At 41.2% G+C, this 23,669-nt stretch overlaps 1 protein-coding gene across 1 annotated transcript in view; it reads left to right on the top strand.

The window, feature by feature from the left end:
- cdh13 (cadherin 13, H-cadherin (heart)) overlaps positions 1–23,669 on the top strand; it is a 370,468-nt gene that overhangs the window by 79,747 nt on the left and 267,052 nt on the right. Inside the window, exon 2 of the mRNA XM_068313468.1 lies at positions 11,143–11,263. Within this exon, the coding sequence (XP_068169569.1) occupies positions 11,143–11,263 (121 nt within the window). The remainder of the gene's footprint in view (positions 1–11,142; positions 11,264–23,669) is intronic.

Genomic DNA, 23,669 nt, shown 5'->3' with positions numbered 1-23,669 from the left:
TTGCTATGCACAGTTTAGAAAATGTGTTACAATAAATGTGCAATTTAATCTAAGTTGTTTGAATTATGTTATTTCCCCCAAACTGATGTAAAAATACATTTCCTACTAATTATTAATAATATAAACTGCACAGTATTCCAGAGATTACATGAAATAGAATTTCAGAAAAATAATTCTGCTTTCCAAGAAAATTGCAGATATGCTATAAATATAATATATAAAGTGATTAAATTAATTTCTGCGTTAAAACAATCCATTTACTGCATTCTTATTATCATAACAGAGCAGTGATGTGAAATTAGAAGATGATAAAAGGACAGAAAATAATAGTGAAACAAAACGTGAAACAAAACAATATGATATGCCAAAAGTTTAATACATGACCATTTTTGATTACTTCATTAAAACGTTTGCGTGTTATTGGTTTTTAATCAAAATTTTGTAAAGATTTAAATGTCGGTGATTGGCATACTGTATTAGATAATTAGAAAAAAAGAAAAGAAATAGAAAAAAAACAGTAACTTCTTTCTCCTCATCCAAAAGTGCTGGTGACAGTTAACAAGGCACCACCAATTGTGCGTTTTAAATTTTATGTTTCGGAAACCTTACACATTTGGTGAAAAGTATGAAATTGTTGGCATCTTAGTACAGCTGAGTTTAGACCAGGTAATGCACTGGTGTGTGTGTGTGTGTGTGTGTGTGTGTGTGTGTGTGTGTGTGTGTGTGTGTGTGTGTGTGTGTGTGTGTGTGTGTGTGTGTGTGTGTGTGTGTGTGTGTGTGTGTTCTTTAAGTGTTGATACAACACATTTAAATGTTTAAGTGTTATATGTGTTATTTTATATATGTTATTTTTATGTTTGCAATTAGATAAAACACCCATTTCAAGGTGAGCAACATGCCACCTAAGAGTAGATGAAGCTGAACGCACTCAGATTGACATGCAGTATCTCAACAGGGAAGAGATAAAGTGCATTCAAATGAATTCCACAGCTGGTGCCTACAGCTGATGCTCTTGTTGTTTTTCAATCCCTCAGTTCACACCTCTCCCCTCTTCCTGTGCAATGAAGTGAGAGGCATGTTAGGTTGGAAGTGTTGACGAGCTTTCCAACCACAAAAGGGATTTGAACATACTGATGGTGAGGACATGGTACAGTCAGGGTTACACCAGCTCACTTATCACACAGTTCCATACCCCCACAGGCAGGATGAATTTGCATTGCAGCGGGACCTGTAAGCTTGAACAATACGTCATGCTAAAACTTTCAATGTTCAATCAGTTAGTGGCATGAGAGAACTGACTAGAATGTCTTCATTTCCTCAAAAAAGGCTTAAACATCACAGCAACTAAAAAAGCTTGGCTTTGTTTGTGCAGTGCAGGATATTTCTTCTTCCATCCATCCATCCATCCATCCATCCATCCATTTCCTTTGAATGTAATCGTCTCACCTACAGCTGCTACTATAGCCAATTCCAGCTGGGTATGGGCAAAATGTGGGGTACACCCTGGATTAGATGCCAGCTCATTGTAGGGCCACATGAAAGACTAACAACCACTCACTCAAACTCACATCTTTGGACAATTTGGAGCATGAACAATTCTCATAAGTTTCTGGATGTGGGAGGACGCAAACACAGGGGGAATATACAAACTCCTTTTAGAAAAGAAAATGAAAACACACACACACACACACACACACACACACACACACACACACACACACACACACACACACACACACACACACACACACACACACCAAATTAAATAATGGTTATAAAAATTGAAGTTATAAATAATGGCTGTTATTCTGCCTCTGCCTTTTCTGTTTTTTCTCTTTATTATTGGATTTTACACTAACACAAGAACAAAAACCACCCACAAGTAGGAAGGTATTCTCATCCTCCCCTCCCTCATCCTCACAACCAGCAGGTGCAGCCTGGGTTTGGCTGCACCTGCTGGGCTGGAAACCAGATGGCTTCATGACTCAGGTGCTCAACCTTCCAGGTGCAGGTGCCTGAGACCCAATTTGACCACTCTCTCCCCCAGTCACGCTCTCTAACGCTCTTTTTCATTCAAGCTTGGATGTAGTCAAGCCTGGATGGATCAGCCAAACCTACACCGAGGTGTGTGCACTGACATTTACTATGATGAAGACAGAAGAAATGTAAGATTGAAAAGGAAAGGGAAATGTAGCGCTGTGAGGTACAAAGTGGTGAGAGGAAATGTCAGGCTACTAGACTGGGCTAGAATGTTTGCAAATCTTCCAACACTGTGTACAGAGACAGACACGTGTTGGTTGGCTCATTAAACCATTAGCGGATGCATATGTGCAGAGACGCAGGCAGACAATCTGACACACACACATGTTGTAGATATGATATAAAAGAAACCCATGCACACAAAATTTTTCAAGTGACTTGCATAGCAGTGCAAGTGGATACATTTACTATAAAGCTCTACATTACCTGGAACCAGGTAGGTAGTACTTGGGTTAGTGGGACTCAGTTTCAGTTGCAGACATACTTAATGTCAAATTTCAGACCACAATGTTCTTTTTAAAGTAATAAGTATTTGAACAAAGGACATGGCCACAGGGTAAGTGGACATAAACAATACGCAATCAAAAATAAATCGAGCTTTCAGGCATCTGTTTTCCAGAACAAAAGAGAAAGAACTGAAATAAATCTAGTAATAAATATAACAGAAATGAAGAAAGACAACAATTGCTGAAAGAAAAGTCTTTCTTTTGACTATCTTTCTTCTGATGTCTGATCTAGTTCACTCACTTACACTGTGTATACATATCTGAACACATAACTTCTATCAAATACATCAGCCTCTTCATCAGCCTCTCACCCAACACCTTCATCAACAAATACTCTAACACAAGACAGATACATCATAGGTTCTTTAGGTGATAATGATTTCCTTCAATGATGGTCTGTTCTGTGTGCCCTGCCAAATCATTGTATTAATAACCCAACTGGTCTTTCACACTTGAATTGATATCAGATGTGAAACTCTTAAGTGATGAGCTGACTTGTTTATTGATTTTCCAATGTGAATATGAGTTGAATTATGATGAGATGCCTGCCACATAATTACATCCCATGAAGCGGTGATGCATTGTAGTTTCAGTGTTTGTGTGTTTATCTGTCTGTCCATCTGTCCGTCCGTCGTCCACCAAATATCTTCACAACCGTTGCAGATAGAAAGATGAAAGAAAAAGCACATTAGTCGGGTGGCAAAGGAGATGAAAATGAGATGATGACCTCCTTGACCATGAGAAAACTAGATCAAGGTCTAATTTCAAATTTTGTAGTCATTGCGGATTTTTGGAAGGCAGTCATGTGATACTGTATGCGCATTCTATTGGCTGATGGCATCCGGAAGTACGCAACCTTTTGTGAGTGAGTCTCGGACATCCGGGACACAGAAGTGATTTAAACAGTCGATAAGAGTGTGGGAAAAGGTAATACAGATAGAATGTGGTTTAATATCAGTATGAGGAGGGTTCATAAATGTTCAAATTACCGTAAATAATAAGTTAAATAGTTTGTAGCTCTATCACGGAATTCCTTAATATCGTGTGGTTCTTGGAATGCATTAACTGCAAGGAATGATAGTGTATTGTATTTATTTTTAGGTACACATCTCTGAGACCTGATGAGATATAATCACAAAACAAAAAGCAACATTTTCAGGAAGCCAGCAATGTGTAGGTCAGGGTAAAATGTTGAATTCAGGGGTGTTGTGGGATGTTGCAGTCTCTGACTGCCTAGTTTTCTTATTTTAATCAGTTACTCCACTGCAGGTTCAAACATGTCTGTTTTGAACGAGCTAATTCCTGATCGTATTCATTTTGTTGAACCAAAAATTACCTGACATCTCAGGGGGTTCATCCAAACCTCTTCTTACTTGGATAGTAATGATGTAGTGCTGCATTTCTATCAATTAATTCCAATGAGTAATTCACCTATTAGTGTGAACAATGTTACTATTGATGTTAATGTAATGATTAATTTACCCCAAATATAAAGCTATTAATCATGTAGTCATCAATTTTTCCTCGTGCTTCTCTTTTGTTAGACTGTATTTGTAAGATGCCTGATCGTAAAAATTCTAGACCTCAAACTGGTCATTAGTTCAAACACAGAATGCCATTACTACTCGAGGCCTCAGGCCTCGCCTGTGTTACTGGACATACCACTGGTCATTTGGTTATTTATTAAACTTCAATACCCGACTTGTCATGGGTCAAAATTACACACCCACTGCTCCCCAGTATATACTGTATAAGGCAAGTGTACAATAAATCGAACGCCTTTTTCTCAAGATGACATAGAAACAGACACACGGCAATAGTCTGTCTTGCCAACTGTTGATTGAAATACTACAACACAAAGTGCTGTAAAAATGCAAGTGTATAGTTTTATACTGTTCAGTCGCAATTGTTCAATACTTTCCACTTTTGAGAATATACCTTATATAGGAACAAAACAATGTAATTGGTGGGTGTATAGATTTTTTTGTCGAAGCGGGATTTTTTTGTCTAAGTCCTCTTTAATTTTTGGAAAAATGTATTGTATTGTGATCTACGTCAGTAATTTCCAAACATGGATAGTTATGAAACAGTTGCCAAGGGATACACAGGAGATTTGAAGTAGCTCAAAAAAGTTTCCAGTTTCATAGAGAACAAACACATCCATGTAATTTATTGAATCAATACAGGGATTGAAACAGTGCAAAACCAAGTCACAGTCTCCAGGGCTGAAAAATGTAATTGATGTAGATATGTCATTGCTCCTCATCACTCAAATTATGTAAGATTGACACCTGATTCTGAGCAAACTCTTGGTGGAGAGAGAAAAAGAAGTTTTCTTTGTATTGCAATATCTTTATTACCTATATATTCTATTAGTATGAAGATTCTGCAAGCCACCTCACATGTAATCAGAGAAAATGCTCTGATTCCATGTGAGGTGATGACCAGTGCACACCTATGTTCAACATTCTGGTTGAGCCTGAGATTTTCAAAATAAAGTGCAGAATATGATCCTCACTCAGAACTCCTGGAACATCAACATCAATGAGCATTTTGAGTTATTGCCTCAGTCTGAAAAATCTGTTTTATGTGAGCTTTTCAGTGATGGCAGGGAATTTCAAGGCTTTGGACTTCTTGATTGCCGGATATGGTGGCAACCATTCAGTCATTCATTCATCTTCTAACCCGCTTAATCCGCAAACGCAGGTCGCGGGGGAGCCGGCGCCTATCCCGGCAGTCTCAGGGCGTGAGGCGGGGGACACTCCGGGCACGACGCCAGTGCGCCGCGGAGCCACATAGAAACAAACAATCATTCACACACACACTCACTCCTACGGCCAATTTGGGACCAGCCAATCAACCTGAAGCGCATGCTTTTGGAGGTGGGAGGAAGCCGGAGAACCCGGAGAAAACCCACGCAGACACGGGGAGAACATACGAACTCCGCACAGAGTGGGACTCGAACCCGGGTCCGCCTTGTTGTGAGGCGGCAGCGCTAACAATCTGCAATCAGTCAGTCATCTTCAGATTACCACCACTGTATCCACCACAGCGGGTCACGGGGAGCCGGAGCCTATCTCGGCGGCATAGGGCGTGAGGCGGGGGACACTCCGGGCATGACGCCAGTGCACCGCGGAGCCACACACAAAGACATACACACACTCATTCCTATGGGCAATTTGGAAAGGCCAATCAACCTGAAGCACATGCTTTTGGAGGTGGGAGGAAGTCGGAGAACCCGGAGAAAAACCCACGCAGACACGGGGAGAGCATGCGAACTCCGCACTCGAACCCACGTCCGCCGTGTTGTGAGGCGGCAGCGCTAACTACTGCGCCACCGTGCCGCCCCAATCAGGCAATCATTTCCGTCAAATATTTATCAATTCTTCTCTTCTTTTCCTTTCGGCTTTTCTCTTCAGGGGTCACCACAGCGAATCTTGTCCTCTTTCACTACATCCATAAACCTCCTCTTTGGTCTTCTTTTAGGCCTCCTGCCTGGCAGTTCAAAACTCACCATCCTTCTACCAATATATTCACTATCTCTCCTCTGGACATGTCCAAACCATCTCAGTCTGGCCTCTCTGACTTTATCTCCAAAACCTCTAACATGTGCTGTCCCTCTGATGTACTCATTCCTGATCCTATCCGTCCTGGTCACTCCCAAAGAGAACCTCAGCATCTTCATCTCTGCTACCTCCAGCTCTGCCTCCTCTCTTTTCCTCAGTGAAGGTATCAATTTATTGTTCTATATAGTCAATGCTGTCCCCCTCACTGCCGCTTGGCTCCTGTTGTGAGGGTTGATATACCCCACAGGATCATCAGTGTCTGACAAATTTACCACCTTTGAACTGTCTCCATCAATTAACCCCAGAAACTCCTTTACTTTTGACAGAGAAAAGCACTGTGGAAAAAACATCATGAGAAAAAAAAATTAAAATCTAATAAGATTTATTTATAAAACATGCTATATTTGTTTGTAGTGTATTAAGCTATTGTTTTCTATCAAAATCATCCCAAAATACAATTTTAGTCTCACATTTTGTTGTTAGCATTTACAGTAACATAGCCCATCTGTCCATGTACGTGGTCATCATGTTTAGTGTCATTTTAAATCGTTGTAGTTACAATTTTTTTTCAAATGTTATTTCCGTAAGAAAAAATGAACACTTTTATACATTTCTGAACAAGAATTTGAGATTTATTTTTTTTTAACCTGGGTGAAGTCTGGATAAGGAGTTGACATCTGAGCTGGGTGTGTAGTCGGCCATCTTGAATCTAACTTGTAATGTTCTTCCACTACCAAGTGGCTGCATAATGACCTTGTGTGTCGACACCAAGCCCTTGTAGAGAAAAAAAACCCCGACACAAAATACAAAGTCCACATTCCTGTATGTGGACTCCTGTCCCTGGGAGGTCAAGTGTTGAAGTAGCTACATGGCAAAAACACAGGTATCCCAGCAGAAGATTGCTTAAAGCATTACACAGCATTCTCAGAATCAATTTCTGCCCTGAAACCATTTCTTTCACAGGCAAGCAGCTTGCACATGTCCATGCTGTCCATGCTGAGTTGTGAATAACTAGACCAGGCCACCGTCTCGCACTTTTCTGTTTTTCATCTCCAACTATCATGGCTGACCCCTGTATATGGGACTGCACAGAGGTCAGCCTGTGCAGTCCCATATATAACAAGCTGCATTGCACTGTCAGTACCAACAGTAACTCGTTTAGAAATTTGTTTTACAGTAGCCTTTGTTTCTCACATGTGTTAGTCATCCTCGGCAACCTATGATCCTAATGGCAGTTCCTTCCTTTCACCACCTTTGCTAGATACTAGCTGCTGCACACTGGGAAAACCCAACAAGAAATGCTCTGATTTTGTTGTTTAGCCATTAAGAATTGTCCCTAATCAAAGTTCTTTAGATCCCCACACTTGGTATTTTCTCCTGATTCCAGCACATTAACTTTGAGGACAATATGTTCCCTTGCTGTGTGCTATGTCCTTGCAAGTGTCATTGTAACAAGGTAATCAATTTTATTCACTTTACTTGCACTCATTATGTTATGGTAGATCAATGTTTATGCATGCATAATCGTCTCTGTGATCTCATTGGACTCAGAAATTAATACTTGTAGCACACATAGAGCTGGATATTTTAAATAGATCAATTATCACAGATAGTCTTCAAAGTCTGGTGTAGAATCAGGCCTTATGCTGTGTGTGCTGTCTAATATACAAACTTGCAATCTCAAATTATTTCATCTTTGTTATATCCAGGCATGATTTAATGTCCATCCTATGGTGATGATTTTTTTCCTGTCCATTTATATTATATTTTTAATCAGTTGTTCTTGTGTGAAAAGGATTTTTCAGGTCAGTAAAAAGATGGAAATTATTGATAAAGTGCCTTGAGTCATTCTGCTAAGCTTGAATGATATAACCTTGTCTAGCACATTCTTAAATACTTTCTTGAAGGAAAATACTAGCTGCAGTACTGCTACCTCTTTCTAACAACATTGTCATTGGCATTACATTGTCTTAATGCTTTAATTGTCCTACTGTGAGTCACTGAGGTTAGATTGTTACATTTCATTCTTAATGGACCTTAAAATAGGTGTTCATTTTATTTAATCCTGCTGAGGGAAATGTGTAGTGCATGGTGTGTTTACAGGTATCAGCTTGCTAGTTTGCACATGTCTCTGTGGGTATGCGTATATGGTAATTTCAATTGTATTTGTATCTGGTTCCAAGTACCCTTGCCATGCCAACAAGCCTCTGGTCCTTCAGTCAACAAGATTAGGTTTATGGGCCAACAACAATTGCACATCACCTTGTCAGGTAGCCTTGTGATAGAATTGAATTACCAGCCTGACACCTTCAAGAAAATCCCATGAGTGCAGTCATTACTTTGCAGGAACATTACATGTAATAACCTCTATGGCTGAACATCAACCGAAGCTTGTTTATCATGCAGTCAGATCCCCATAGACAGTGTAGATGCTGTTGTGGCAGAGTTGCCTAAGTTGTATGATGTCTCGAGTCCTTCCAGTAATTCAGATTTCCTTGAATTTTTTATTTAAATTGAACAATACAACATTCTTTTGAAACACAGGAGCAGGTTTTATTTCACTAACCCAGGGTTTCCTCTGACTCTGCCCCCTTTCATTTCGTGGTTCTGTCAGACAGTTTTACCAAAAGTCGGTTTAATAAATAACTCGAGGACGAGGATCCCATAGATTGAGTTTCAGGATTAATTTATAGAGAATTAAATACTTTTGTATCACGTTCAGATATTCATATTCAGACGGCTATCTTTATGATCAGTACCGGTTCACGTCCCGATCCATCACACACACACACACACACACACACACACACACACACACACACACACACACACACACACACACACACACACACACACACACACACACACACACACACACACACACACACACACACACACACACACACACACACACACAACCTAAATCATATTATATTTCCAGATCTGCTCTCCTAATCTGGAGATCCTAGCAAAAAATTTCTTTATGTTTTCTTTATTTTTTTAGAAAGTGAATTCTATCAGCTTCTTTAACAGATAGCTGGGAATACACAAGGAGAACATTAAAAAATATAGTTGCATATGAATTCCACAGACTGAACCGTTGGTGTTTTCTGAATAACTATTTCACTATAATAATCTGTGCAGTTGGGATCCCTCTACTACTCTCCAGCCATGCTCTTTTAAAAAAGGATAAGAAGGTGGTAATACTTCAGCAGATGCTAAATGTCACACTGTAGTGCACGGTCGCACCAGAATGTTAAGTGATGGAAAGAGATCTATCAGTAACATAAAATATTAGACCAGCTTTGTTTTCTTCAATTTCAGATTAATTTATTTTTGTTTTTATCACTTAGCAACTGCTGTGTGTATCATCTGACTAAAACAGACCGGAAATAAAACCTGGAATACTTTAAAGCAGTTATAAGCAGCACAATGCCACATCTATTGAGGGTAGAACTAAAGCACTTCTGGCTATTACTTAATCAAGGAAACCATGCAAAGTAGTTAGATGCCAGCTCTTGATTTCAGTTCTTATATAATATAGGTATACACAATGGTATGAGTATTCTTTTTCTCAACTGTTTTTGTAATGTGCATATGCCAATTTACTGTTTTATTTACATAACATTAAAACGTTTAAATATAGTTCCTTATTTAACAGAGAATTATATTGATGAGAGTACATTTATGTGTGTGACAATAGCATTATGTTGACGATAAAACAACTGAACAGTCAAACATTTACTTAGTATGTATTGTACGATATCAAACATAATGAGGAAGAGGAGGATTCCTAATGAGATGATGCAGAAATCTGACCTGTGTGAATGACATTTTTATCCGTCATTCTCAGCTGCTGACATGTGCGCTTGTCCCCTGCTGGATTGCACCTATATAAAATAAATTAATAGACTATTATTAATAGATTATTATAGACTATTAAGTTGTTTACCTACCTAATTTTACCTTGATGGCAACGGACTACGTTTAAACTTACGCACTGACATGAACAGCAACTTTGTCCCATGCCATATCCTTCTTTGCAGCTGCAACGCTGTTTCTCTTTCTTTGGAAAATGTCCTCAAAGTCTTCATTTGCATAGATTAAAATCTGTACTCCGACTGCCTAAAGCGTTGCGGTGCGCGTCTCTTCCGTCGTCATGGTGAATAGTCGAATCGGGGCTCCATTGATGATGGCTTTTTTTAGTGTTGTCATGCCTGTTAAACTGCGGGTCAACTTATTCTAGGTTAACAAAACTAACCCTGACAAGCGTTTGTGAAACCGAAATCCCTGGTTTTCCAAGTTTCCAAGGTAAATCAACCCAGAACCACAGGTTTATCTCAGGGTTTGTTAACCTTGCCTTCATGAAACATGCCCAGTATCTGATGTTCAATAGAGTCAAGTACATTACTGGTGTTTCACAAGAAGTAATTTCTAACTTGACCAGTGATAAATGTTTGATTTGAATGTCACAGCTGGAAACAAAGTTGTGTGTGTGTGTGTGTGTGTGTGTGTGTGTGTGTGTGTGTGTGTGTGTGTGTGTGTGTGTGTGTGTGATTCAAACACTGACTGGGTTTATGTGCACACACATGAAACCAACAGACTTGAATATACCGTGGATGTTTGCCCTGTAAATAGAGACTACTTTACAAAATTTTAGACTTCACTGTTGAACCACTGCATTCTAGATTAGTAACAGGCTTCATAATCAAAGAGGTTTTGTTCTACACCACATGGACTTCTATCAAGCATTGTCTTATTTGCTTCCATTTGTCTTGTACCGTGTGTTCATCCGCGAGTTGCCGCTGTGTCTGTCTGCTTCCTTTATGCCCTGTTTGTCTACTCTCCATGCCCATGCCTCTATAATCTGCTCTCAAATTATGCTTCAGTCCAGTCACTTAACACTACATTAGCCACTACAAACATCTTTGAAAACATTACAAACATTATTATTCAGTTATTCTGTCTTTCTGCCTGAGCCACAGGAACCATGCATTCATTCTTGCCTGTCCTTTGTCCTCTAATTGCAGGTTGTCAATGTGGGTTGCCAAGATGATGGAGCCCATGAGGCCTGTGTACCTGGATTCCAGGTCAAACATTACCAGGTGGCGTACAGTGGACCCATCCAGGAGGGCCAGGTGCTTCTACAAGGTCAGTTGGACAAACTGAAGTTAGATATCTGATTTTTTTGTACTATGCTTTGAAGTTTTCTCATTTGTTCTCTCTCTCTCAGTATTTGTCATTGAACAACACGGACCCAAACAGACATCTAAAACCTCTGTCTGCAGTTGTTTTCTTCTTCACATTCATTAGAATTCTTGTAGTTTCCTGTAACAAACAGGAGATAGAACAACAACAACAACAACATAATTTGTGTCTGCAGATGAATTATTCTTCTTGATTGGATGGTATTTACAGATTTTTTTTTAATTATTTTGTCTCTCCCCTGAAGCAGCCTGGTTGCTCATTTAACTGTATCTCTGTTGTGAGCTCAGATGCATGTATCTGTACATTGTGACTATTTTGCTGAGCCTTTTTAATCCTAAACACTTGTTACAATGCTTGTGTAGTGTTAGCCTTTGGGACAACTTAGAGAGCTCTTGAGCTGTATTTTCATTTTCATGCAATGAATGTTATCTCAGCAGGTTTGTAATAAAAATATTAAAGATTTGAGATAGAGTTAAAAAGAAGGTCACGAGGCTCACTGCAGAGTGGTCATGACTCAGTTCTATCTCTAAGCAACTCGAGAAATGGCCTCATCGCCCTTTTGTTACTGCAGTGGTCAGTGAGATTCCCCAAAGATTCAACTCTCAACTCCATATAGCTGCCAAAACTCATTGGTCTTCTCTGCTCATCTGGGACCCTCCGGCAATGCCTGCCTGCACTGTTTCACTCTGTCTCCAAAAGGATCAGCAATAATATCTACTGGCTATTGCAGTCTGCTTCTCTAGGGATGGGAGTTATAGCTTCTGGCATTTCTCTCCAGAGAGATTGATATGGTGCAGTCAATGGTGATATAATTTCAAATTTGTGTAGAGGTGTGTTCATAGTGGAAGTGAGACAGAAGCCATGTTGGGAACATCCACATTTAACTCTCGGTCCTTTCCTAGGGGAATCACACTTAGTAAATGTGGACTGGTGTGAAATGTATTTATTTGTCCATTCTTCCATTTTTTTTGGAAAAGACGAATGCAATCAACTTGTCTTCAGTTACTACTCCACATTGCAGGTCATGTGCTGTTGGACTTAATGCCACCGCTTACTGGCAAAAGGTGGAGACAACAGCTCATTGCCTGGCCACATGAAGGACAAACAACCACTCACACTTATGGACAGTTTGGTGTGACCAAGTCACCTCAGTTGCATGTTTTTGGAGGTGGGAGAAAGCAGGAGAACCCAGACAGAAACACACAGGCATGGAGAGAACATGCAAACTCCGCAATGAAGGGAATAAAATGTGGAATCTTCTTGCTGTGAGGATTTAGACAGTAGTTACTGTACACCTGGATTACTGTGGGCATAACCAATCAATTTCCTCAATACTTGATTTGCCGTAGCATTCACCTGTTTCTGTATTATGAAAAGATGAAACACATTTTTTTCATCATTCTATGTCATGAAGTAAACTGGTGGAAGTCCACTGTATGCTTCAGAGCATAATGTACACAACGTCTTTTTTGGCTGGACTGCCATTCAGTACTTGTCAAGGTCTGTATACAGCACAGATATTTTGTAGGTATTACTACGTTGACAGACTTCTTTTCCAACTGAAGATACATACCTTCCTACCTAGACACAACCTGACAAATCCGAGTATTTTCTCCTTCAATCGTATTTTTCTTCTTTTTTGGCTTTATTGTGTTTGATTTGGTCAGCCAGTGAGGCATTTTGTCATCTGGAGGTTCAGTGATGCGTGTAGTGGGCGACAGAACTCAGTTCTGCTTTAGTGCTCTGCTCTAGGACGACAGAGTGGTTCTATTACCTTGAATATGTTCCTGTCAGCAGAAACACCTATCACTGCGGGGGTCTCACTGCTCTCAATTTATGACAGAAATGTTGGCCTGCCAGCCTTCACACATTCACACATATTGTTGTGTACAGACACGTACGTCCATTTTAAATGAATACAAAATACAAACACACATCACAGAGGCCTTCATATTTTGTATTGTTGATTTATAATTGAGACAACTTCATAACAGCTATAGAGGATTTTGATCATTTTAAGTGCCTCTAAAGAATTCAAAGCACTTGAACAAACACAGAGCTCAAACAGGTAGTGAAGTGTAACAGCATGTTCAAAAGCAATAAAACCAAGACAAATAATAGGAAATGAAAGAAAATTATAAAATACACAAATGAGGTTCATTATTGCAGTATTCAAGTTGAAATGTGATTGATGTATATTCTTCTGCAAGTGACTGCTCTATACCACACTGGATGGATTGATCTGATGCAAATTAAGTAGCTGAAAAATGTATCTATTTTACTAGATTTTTCAGTTAAAGGAACAGGAAAAAAATGAACCCAGGGTATTTTTTGAGGTACAATAAACCTAAACTACCCCCCCCCCCACAGACACACACGTACACAGTTATGTGTTGTTTCAGGTATCAACCACATTTGCAAATCAATTGTAGCACATCAGACACCTTTGTCTAGCAGTGACTCTGCTCTTGAAATTTCAGAAAAGGCTGGAAGTTCAGCTTTGAGGGTCTTTCATTCGCCTTTTTGTTTCCTCAGACTAATAGAATGGACTGTCACTAGATTCCAGATTACAGCACTGACACACCACTATGGCATTTTTTCGACCAATTAAGTTTACAGTGGGATATTTCCGGCAGCACAGTGGTTGGGAAATACTGAGATCAGTCAGTCAGTCAGTCAGTCAAACTTTATTAACAGAATTGTTGAAAATTCCCTTTGTTTTGCTACGTTATTGTGATGTTTATCTTTAGTCAGACACTTTTTTTTCTTTAGCCGCCTGCTTTCCGCAGGCTGCTGCTGAGCAGGTCAGTGAGAGCCGGGCCTTTGGCGATGCTCCCTCACTACCGTTGTCAAGGGGCGTTGTCCAGACAGACTACCGGCCAGACTGCCCCCCCACCCCCCTACAACCTGCTCATTGGGGCGCACTCCGAAGTCGCGACCTGCCACCCCGGCTCCACATGTACTGACTGTTAACTGCAACAGGCCCCTTGTGTTGTGGTTTTACAGGGGCCTGTACACAGTGTTTGCGTGCTATAACTAACACACACACACACACACACACACACACACGCACAGGTGCACACACACGCACAAACACACACACACTCACACACACACATATATTTATATATATATTTATATATATATATATATATATATATATATATATATATATATATATATATATATATATATACATACTGTATATGTGCATGTGCATGTGCAAGTGCAGAGTGTAAAGATAATTTCCCCATTTGTGTGGACAAATAAAGTGATTTAATCTTTAATCTTCTGAGGGTGCCCCTGGTGGCGTAGTGCGGCATGACTGCCGGCCAGACTGCCGGCTTTTTTTCAACAATCTTGTTTTTAACCAATATTAATATTAATAACCCATATATAAGGGGCATCGGATTATTAGGGCACACTGTAGGTTTATGGGAATATTATAGGTTTTGGGTGTGCCTTATAGTGGGGAAATAATGTACATAATTAAACGTTAAATGTTTTGGTGGCATAATTATTTTTTTATGATCAATTGGGACCTAGGAAAAACAAAATGTATCATAAGCTACGATGCGCTCCATCACAGCGGAAGTGACTTAATCGTAGACATCGGAGCAAATCCATATCAGCGCCATTATATAAATATACAGCTAGCAACAACTTAACAAGCTAAAATCCTCACATTTATTTATCACAAATTCATCGTATTATGCTGTAATGGCTGCCCTGACTGATGAAATGGCGGGTGTCGCCAAAGACGCATGACACCAAGTGATGGTGCTGCTGCAGAGCAGATTGTAAGGTTTCCTTACACCAGGGATGATGCCAGACATCTGGAAAAAATTTTTTTTTCATAATTATAAACAAGATATATACGTAATACTTTAAAATTAGTTTACTGTCCCTTTAAGTTCCACAGGGGTCTACTGTGCCTTCAAAATGGGGATCCTAACAAAGTTGGCATTTATCCAGCAGTTTCGCGAAGCTACTAACTCCAGCGTGTGTGTGCGTGTGTGTGCAGGTGCTTGAATGCATGTGTGAGTAAGACAGAGGCAAAGAGAGAGATGTTAAACAATATTACTATCTATAGGTATTTGCACAGACAAGTCTAAATATTCATTATAATATTTTTGATTTTACAGAAAGTATTGAGTCATCCATCCCTAATAGCTTATATTCAAACATCGTGTGTCCTGAGTGTGAGCATGAGTCACGCCGAGTGTCGACTGCAGCCAGGCTGTGTGACACATGCATATTTATGTAAATTCTGCTCAACCCTATGCCATCTGCTGTAGACATTTCTGTAATTACCAGTGGAAGGGTAGTCTTTAAGCAAGGGGTACCTGTTGACACACAAGCATTCAAGGATATCCATCTTTGCTAATAACACCATCCGAGAATTAGAAGCAAGTATATACAATATGCAAAGATTTATTTTCTCAGTTGATGTTGCTCCTTTTGTCACTGCACTTGTGTTCTATATTTTTTTTCTTTTTGCTGTTGGTTTTACTATTTCTTTCAGTCTTCCCCCTCCACTTACCTTAGCCCTCCTTGTTATTTAGCTCAGGTGTGCATAGTTTACATGAAAAATTAATGCCAGTGAAATGTAAAATAATGCATAAATGCATGGAAATATGTAATATCAAGGGTACCTCAATAATTGCAATAAACTCATCAGATCACAAAAGTCTTGCAGAAATATTCACAAACCAAATGCGCATTTTGTCCAAAACAAAAGACAATCACCATATCATGTGGTTTGGTTGTCAGTGAGCTGAATGCAAACATTTGTGACAACAACTATTAAGTGTTAGTACCGATCTCACTGCTCACTGCTGGACCCATTTCATTTGAATACTTAAATATCTAAATCTCAAGAACAATTTGACATAGATTCCCTTTAGAAAAAAAGATTAGTAGTCATGCCAGTGGAGTCTGAAAAGGTCAGAAATTGGTTGACAACTTCAAACGCTTGGCACAGTTGTAACAGAAATATATTAATATCAGCTTGAATAATGATTATAAATCATTAACTTAAAGGGAAACACGATGAGCAAACAGACACATATTTTTATACCAGCTGAAAATCAAAAGCATTAAACTAACTTGAAGTGTGAATTGACTGGCTATGCTTTCAGCTGTAGACAGCGTGTGTAACATAAATTAACTTCATTGGAAATAAAGTGCCCATGTACTGTATAACATTGCCAGATAATGTGATTGAAGAAATCACTTGTGCCATTTAGTCAGTGAGAATGACTTAATGTTCAACCTTGTCTTATTTTCCTACTAAAATTGTAAACATTAGTCATGCAAAATTACTTTAATTTTAAAGTCTTGACATACCGACACGTAATTTGAAGGACACTCATAGAGGAGAGTCACCCATTAATCAGATGTTTGATATTGGAAACCCAAATAACTCCTGGAGTGTGAGTGTTCTTATGAATGTGCATCACCTCTGATTTGCATGGTAGCGTCTGCTACCTCTACATAAGTGTTTGTGAAAAGCTGAATAGTGAAAGTTGAAATTATACATTCATAGTTGAACTAAATTTTGTACATCTCCTCTGCTAGACTGAAAGTTTACAAAAATATCCTTGCATTTCCTAAAGTCTGAAAATGGAAAAAGGTTCAGTTAAACAAATTGCATTTTTATTACTGCAAGGCAATACCTTTGTATTAGTATAAATTGTAGATGGTCTAAACTTATATACTGTAGTGGTTTTCTAGTCTGACTGATGGCTTAAAGTGATTTACAATTTTAGCCTCCATTCACTCTTTCACACAAATATTCATACCATGGTGGTGACAGACACCACCTGCTCTTTAGAAGTGGTAACCACTCACCTTCACTCTCACCAGTGGAACAGCCACTGGCAGCAATTTGGTGTTCAGTATCTTGCCCAAGGGTACTTTGACATGAGGGATGCATCTGATAAGTAGCTGACCATTTTACCTCTGAGCCACAGCCGTCCATATAATGGATAAAATGAAAAATTGATTTTAAATTTATAAATGGGTTATGGAGAATTGAACTGATGAAACTTCCAACAGGATATTTTGTTGGTTGCACAGGAATAAAAAACAATTTCTCAAAGATCCAGGAAATGAGATCGGAAGGGGAATTTGAATCCGGCCTTCACATATTTTACAAAATTCCAGATTTTTCTGTGTGTTTCAAAGAAGAAATAACGTCTCCACAGGGTCGAAGTGCATTTCACAGACCACATAATGAATGACTTTCATTGAAGGATAAATTAAGCCTAGAGTTCTTATTTGTATTCCCTCCTTTCAGTGACTTCTGTCACTACATGGAGAAATACAGAAATGAAATGTATTGATTCTGACATGGTGATATAGCTCACCCTAGTTTTGCCAGCTGTTTGTTTTCTGCCTTGCTGCTGCCTTCTCTAAGGATGCAGAAAAGTTGATGTGGTTTTCTATCTCCAACATGGCAGGCTGTCAGAAATAATGGTCTTTCATAATAACTGTAATACTGCTATTTTATTTCAGCATCTCTGATTTAAGTCATCATTATTTTATATATCTTCTTAGGAGCCCGTCATAAGAAGATGAATGTTAATTTATGAAAACCTATGGAAGTGCAGTTTTTGATTTTATGATGTACTGAGAAGCTGTGGCGCGTATCACACTGACAGCCAATAAAATGTGGCGAAGAAAATGAAAAGATCCGCCTTATTTGTATCAGGTACAGAAAAACCATGGCTCTCTGAGGCTTTTTTCATACACACCACCGAATTATGATTGCTACTAAAAAAAGTGTTATACTTCAGCGTTCTCCATGGCAACCCTTCAATCTTGCATCTCAACCTTTAACTAGGAAGCACTTATAAAGCACAGTCACCAATGACATTGTCACATGTTTTTCATCCATCCATCCATCTTCCAACGCTTATCCGTAGTCGGGTCGCGGGGGCAGCAGCTTCAACAGAGAGCCCCAAACTTCCCTTTCCCCGGCCACATCCACCAGCTCTGACTGGGGGATCCCAAGGCGTTCCCAGGCCAGTTTTGAGATATAATCCCTCCACCTGGTCCTGGGTCTGCTCCGAGGCCTCCTCCCAGCTGGACGTGCCAGAAACACCTCCCTAGGGAGGCATCCCGGAGGCATCCGCACCAGATGCCCAAACCACCTCAACTGACTCCTTTCCACGCGAACGAGCAGCGGCTCTACTCTGAGCCCCTCGTGAACAGCAGCGTTTCTCACCTTATCTCTAAGGGAGACACCAGCTATCTGCCTGAGAAAGCCCATTTCAGCCGCTTGTATCCGCGATCTCGTTCTTTCGGTCATGACCCATCGCTCATGACCATAGGTGAGGGTAGGAACGAAGATTGAACGGTAGATGGTGAGCTTTGCCTCTCGGCTTAGCTCCCTCTTTGTGACAACAGTGCGGTAAAGCGACTGCAATACCGCTCCTGCTGCCCCAATTCTCTGTCCAATCTCACGCTGCATTGTTCCCTCACTCGTGAACAGGACCCCAAGATACTTAAACTCCTTCACTTGTGGAAGGACCTCATTCCCCACTTGGAGAAGGCAGTCCACCGGTTTCCTGCTGAGGACCATGGCCTCAGATTTGGACGTGCTAATCCTCATCCCCGCCGCTTCACACTCGACTGCAAACCGGACCAGTGAGCGCTGCAGGTCACAGGTTGATAACGCAAACACACCACATCATCTGCAAAAAGCAGTGATGCAATCCTCAGGCCACCAAACTGTAAAGCCTCCTCACCACGACTACGCCTCGATATCCTGTCCATGAAAATCTCATGAGATAAGAATTTCATCAACACCCGGGGCCTTGCCACCGTGCAGTTGTTTAACTACCTCGGTGACTTCACACCTCTCTCTGATCCCCCATCATCCTCCAGCTCTGCCTCTGCAACAGAGGACGGGTCAGTTGGGGTAGTTGGATTCAATAGTGTCCCATCTTTGCTGTATACAGCTTGGATGGTTTCCCGTTTCCCCCTCCTGAGGTGTCGGACAGTCCTCCAGAACAACTTTGGTGCCGTGCGATAGTCCTTCTCCATGGCCTCTCCGAACTCCTCCCGCACCCTCTGTTTTGCCTCCATCACAGCCGAGGCTGCAGTCCTTTTGGCCTATCAGTACCCTGCAACTGCTTCAGGAGTCCCCAGGGACAACATGCCCCTGAAGGACTCCTTCTTCAGTCGGATGGCTTCCCTGACCACTGGGGTCCACCAAGGTGTTCGAGGGGTTACCGCCCCTTGAGGCACCCAAGACCTTGAGACCACAGCTCTCAGCTGCAGCTTCAGCAATGGAAGTTTTGAACATCGACCATTCAGGTTCAATGCCCCCAGCCTCCACAGGGATGCACGAGAAGCTCCTTCGGAGGTGTGAATTGAAGGCCTCACGGACAGAGTCCTCCTCCAGACGTTCCCAGTTCACCCGCACTACTCGTTTGGGCTTACCAGGTCTATCCAAAGGTTTCCTCCGCCAACGGACCCAACTCACCACCAGGTGGTGATCAATTGACAGCTCTGCCCCTCTCTTCACCCGAGTGTCCAAAACACACGGTCGAAGATCAGATGATACGATCACAAGATCAATCATTTACCTCCGACCCAGGGTGCTCTGGTACCAGGTACACTTATGAGCATCCTTGTGTTCGAACATGGTGTTAGTTATGAACAATCCGTGACTAGCACAGAAGTCTAACAACATAACACCGCTCGGGTTCAGATCAGGGAGGCCATTCCTCCCAATCACGCCCCTCCAAGTGTCTCCATCATTGCCGACATGTGCATTGAAGTCCCCAAGGAGAACAATGGAGTCCCCTGCAGGGATCCCTTCTAGGACCCCATTTATGGACCCCAAGAAGGCGGAATACTCTGAACTGATATTTGGTGCATATGCACAAATAACAGTCAGAGTCCCCCCCCCCCACAGCCTTAAGGCGTAGGGAAGCGACCCTCTCATCCACCAGGGTAAACTCCAATACAGCGGCGTTCAGCCGGGGGCTTGTGAGTATCCCCACACCCGCCCTGCGCCTCACGCCTGACGCAACTCCGGATTAAAACAAGGTCAAACCCTTATCCAGGAGTTTGGATCCAGAACCGAGGCTATGCGTGCAGGTAAGCCCCACCAGATCCAACTGGTAACGCTCCACCTCCAACACAAGTTCCGGCTCCTTCCCCACCAGTGAGGTGACATTCCACGTCCCCAAAGCCATATTCTGCCGCCCGGGTCTGGTCCGTCGTGACCCCCTGTCGTCACTGCCACCCATATGGCAGTGCACCCGACCCCATCGGTCTGCCCTGCGGGTGGTGGGTCCACAGGGTTGGGAAGAATCCACGTTGCCTTTTCGGGCTGAGCCCGGCCGGGCCCCGTGGTAGACCCGGCCACCAGGCGCTCGCTGACGGGCCCTCCATCCAGGCCTGGCTCCAGACGTGGGCCCCGGGCTTCCTCCGGGCAGGGTCACATTTTTCCCTTTTCCGTTTTTCATGGGATCTTCTGAACCATTCTTTGTCTGGCCCTTCACCTGAGACCTGTTTGCCTTGGGTGACCCGACCAGGAGTACAAGACTCCCGACAACATAGCTCCCAGGATCCTTAGGGCACACAAACCTCTCCACCATGATAAGGTGATGGGTCCTTGGAGAGGACATGTTTTTCAGTGTTTAAAAAATGGTCCCATGTCTCAGTGTTCCAAAAGATGAAATAATGATCCAGAATTCAAATCTCTATGAGGATGTGCATCTAAATATTAATCAACCTTCCCTTTTATAATTCTCAAGGATTTGTCTCTTTGTCTTGCGGACCCACACTCAATGTCTTCTTACTCGTCTAATTCTCAAATTAAAGCGTTATGTACAGCTGTGGATGTGGCACTCTCCCAACTGCCACCAAGCCATCAAAGACATCAATACTGTAACTATATTAGCCTCTCCCTTTTTTATCGTACTTTATCATGCAGGTAATTTTAACGGACTTGAATTGTCATGTAGCAAAGTAATTAAAGACAGAATTTTAGCTTCTGTAGTATTTGACCTTACGGTCTAAAAATTGGAGTTCATGTTTGAAGTCCTTTCTACCCAGAGACCAAATTGACATTTAATGAAATTGTTTCGTTATCACTTTATTTGGCTTGAAATACTGCCTGTTACAGCGTATGAAAGGAGAGCTTTAATTTATTTGCAGCTTTAAAAGTTGTTTACACCCTCCCTCACACAAAAGAATGTGTATGTGTTGCTTATGTTATACACATACTTTTGTAACTCTGGTAACAAATGACTGTTCTGTGGTGATCAACCAACAGGAAAACATGATTTGTTACTGAAGCACAGTAACAGCAGCCATTACCCATCTGTCTATTGGTGCTAAGTGAAATACCACTGCATGCCCACAGAGAAGTGTTTCCTTTGATTATTATTTAGTTTTATTCTGTATTGTGTTATTTGCATAATGCGAAACACCAACAGTGGAACCCTATATCATTCTTGCCCGGCTCTACGATTAGATGGATTCAACTTTATTTATTGTAGAGAGTAGCAGGATTGACAAATAAAATGTGCAGGATAAAGCTGGCCGGGTGCTTAGAGTTCTAACGTTGAAGCTAATATGTGAATGTGTAGTTATAAGGATGAGGATGTGCAAAAACACTGTGTGTATGAGATAATTGTGAGTGATGTGATTACACAAACCTATTTACACAATGTATTAACATTCAAAATATAAATAGAATATGATTAATATATTAAGATACGTAGAGAATAGGCGGTACAGTGACTTAGTGGTTAGCGCTGTCGCTGCACAGCAAGGCGGTTTTGGGTTTGGGTCCCGCTCTGTGCAGAATTTGCTTGTTCTCCCTGTGTATGTGGTAGTTCTCTCTACTTTCTCCAGCTTCCTCTACAAACATGCGCTTCAGGTTAATTGACCAATCCCACATTACTCGTAGGTGTGCATTTGTACATGAGGGTGCAATTTCCTCCGGGATTATTAAAGTATCTATCTATCTATCTATCTATCTATCTATCTATCTATCTATCTATCTATCTATCTATCTGAGTGTATATCTCTCTCTGTGTGGCTCTGTGGTGCACTGGTGTTGTGCCCGGAGTGTACCCTGCCTCACACCCCCAGTCGGCTGGGATAGGCTCCAGCAATCCGCAACCCTACACAGTAGATGAAGCGGGTTTAGAAGGTAAATGACTAAATTAATGTACAGATTATGTAAAACATTACTAACCACAATGAATTTGTTCACTCACTATATTCGGTCTACATACATTAGAGGCAGTGGGGTGTTGGATTTATCACCTTAGTGCAGATTTAAACAAGGTTACGGTTAGGGGAGAGAGAAACCCAAAACCTCTTCTCATTCTGCTGGTCCTGCAGAAAAGAGTCCTGAAGCTCTTCCCAGAGGGGATGAGGGTAAACAGATTTTTTTCACTCTGATGCCTTGGACAGTTTTCACTGCCCTTTATACTGCATTTTTGGTAAGGCAGAGCAGGTTGTTGTGCTATATACTGTCATTGTCACAACCGTAGAAATTCACACCGAATCTGTGGAAACTAAGGCCCTGTCCACACGATGACGGATTTTTTTAAAAACGCAACTTTTTAAAAACGCATCGAAAACGATTCGCATCCACACGACAGCGTTTTTAAAAAAATCTCCGTCCACACGTAAACGCACCAGTGCGTTTTCGAAGACGGCTATAAGCATGCCAAACCATGTGGTGGCTGTATTGAGTCAAATTTTATCCAATAGGAATCCTCTGTGTTTTGTTGTCACAACACACGGGCCCATAAATATGACGTCACAGCGGTTTTTGTCGCAGGCAAGACGTCAGCGTTTTTAAAAAGTCCCGGGGATACACCGTCCATACGACAACGTTGATTCTGTAGATGCTTGGATTGATGTCTTCTTTGCTTCTGACTGCACACAAACCATGCACATCCTGATCATGTCACTCTCATTCCGTAATGGTGTAGCATTTATCACTCACTGTATGGAGTCACTAGAACCTGCAGCTTGTTTTCCACTGTATTTTTAATTCGACCATAAATCAAGGAGCACTTTGACAAATTACTGTAATTACACATAAGGGCATTATGTGTATGAATACACCTCTCTCTCTCTCTCTCTCTCTCTCTCTCTCTCTCTCTCTCTCTCTCTCTCTCTCTCTCTGTGTGTGTGTGTGTATGTGTGTGTGTGTGTATGTGTGTGGTGTGCATGCGCCTGTGTCTTTGTGTGTGTTTTTATGCATGTATGAATAGTTAAATAAGTTAAATCTTCCATGAATATTGGATTATTGCATTGACGATTTCTGTACACTTGACAGTCATTTTCATAATTAATAGGTGTA

This window comes from Antennarius striatus, chromosome 4 (assembly GCF_040054535.1).
Source record: "Antennarius striatus isolate MH-2024 chromosome 4, ASM4005453v1, whole genome shotgun sequence".
In the NCBI taxonomy this organism is placed as follows: domain Eukaryota; kingdom Metazoa; phylum Chordata; class Actinopteri; order Lophiiformes; family Antennariidae; genus Antennarius; species Antennarius striatus.
Note: the sequence above shows the minus strand (reverse complement) of the source record. Positions and strands in the feature narration are given on the sequence as shown.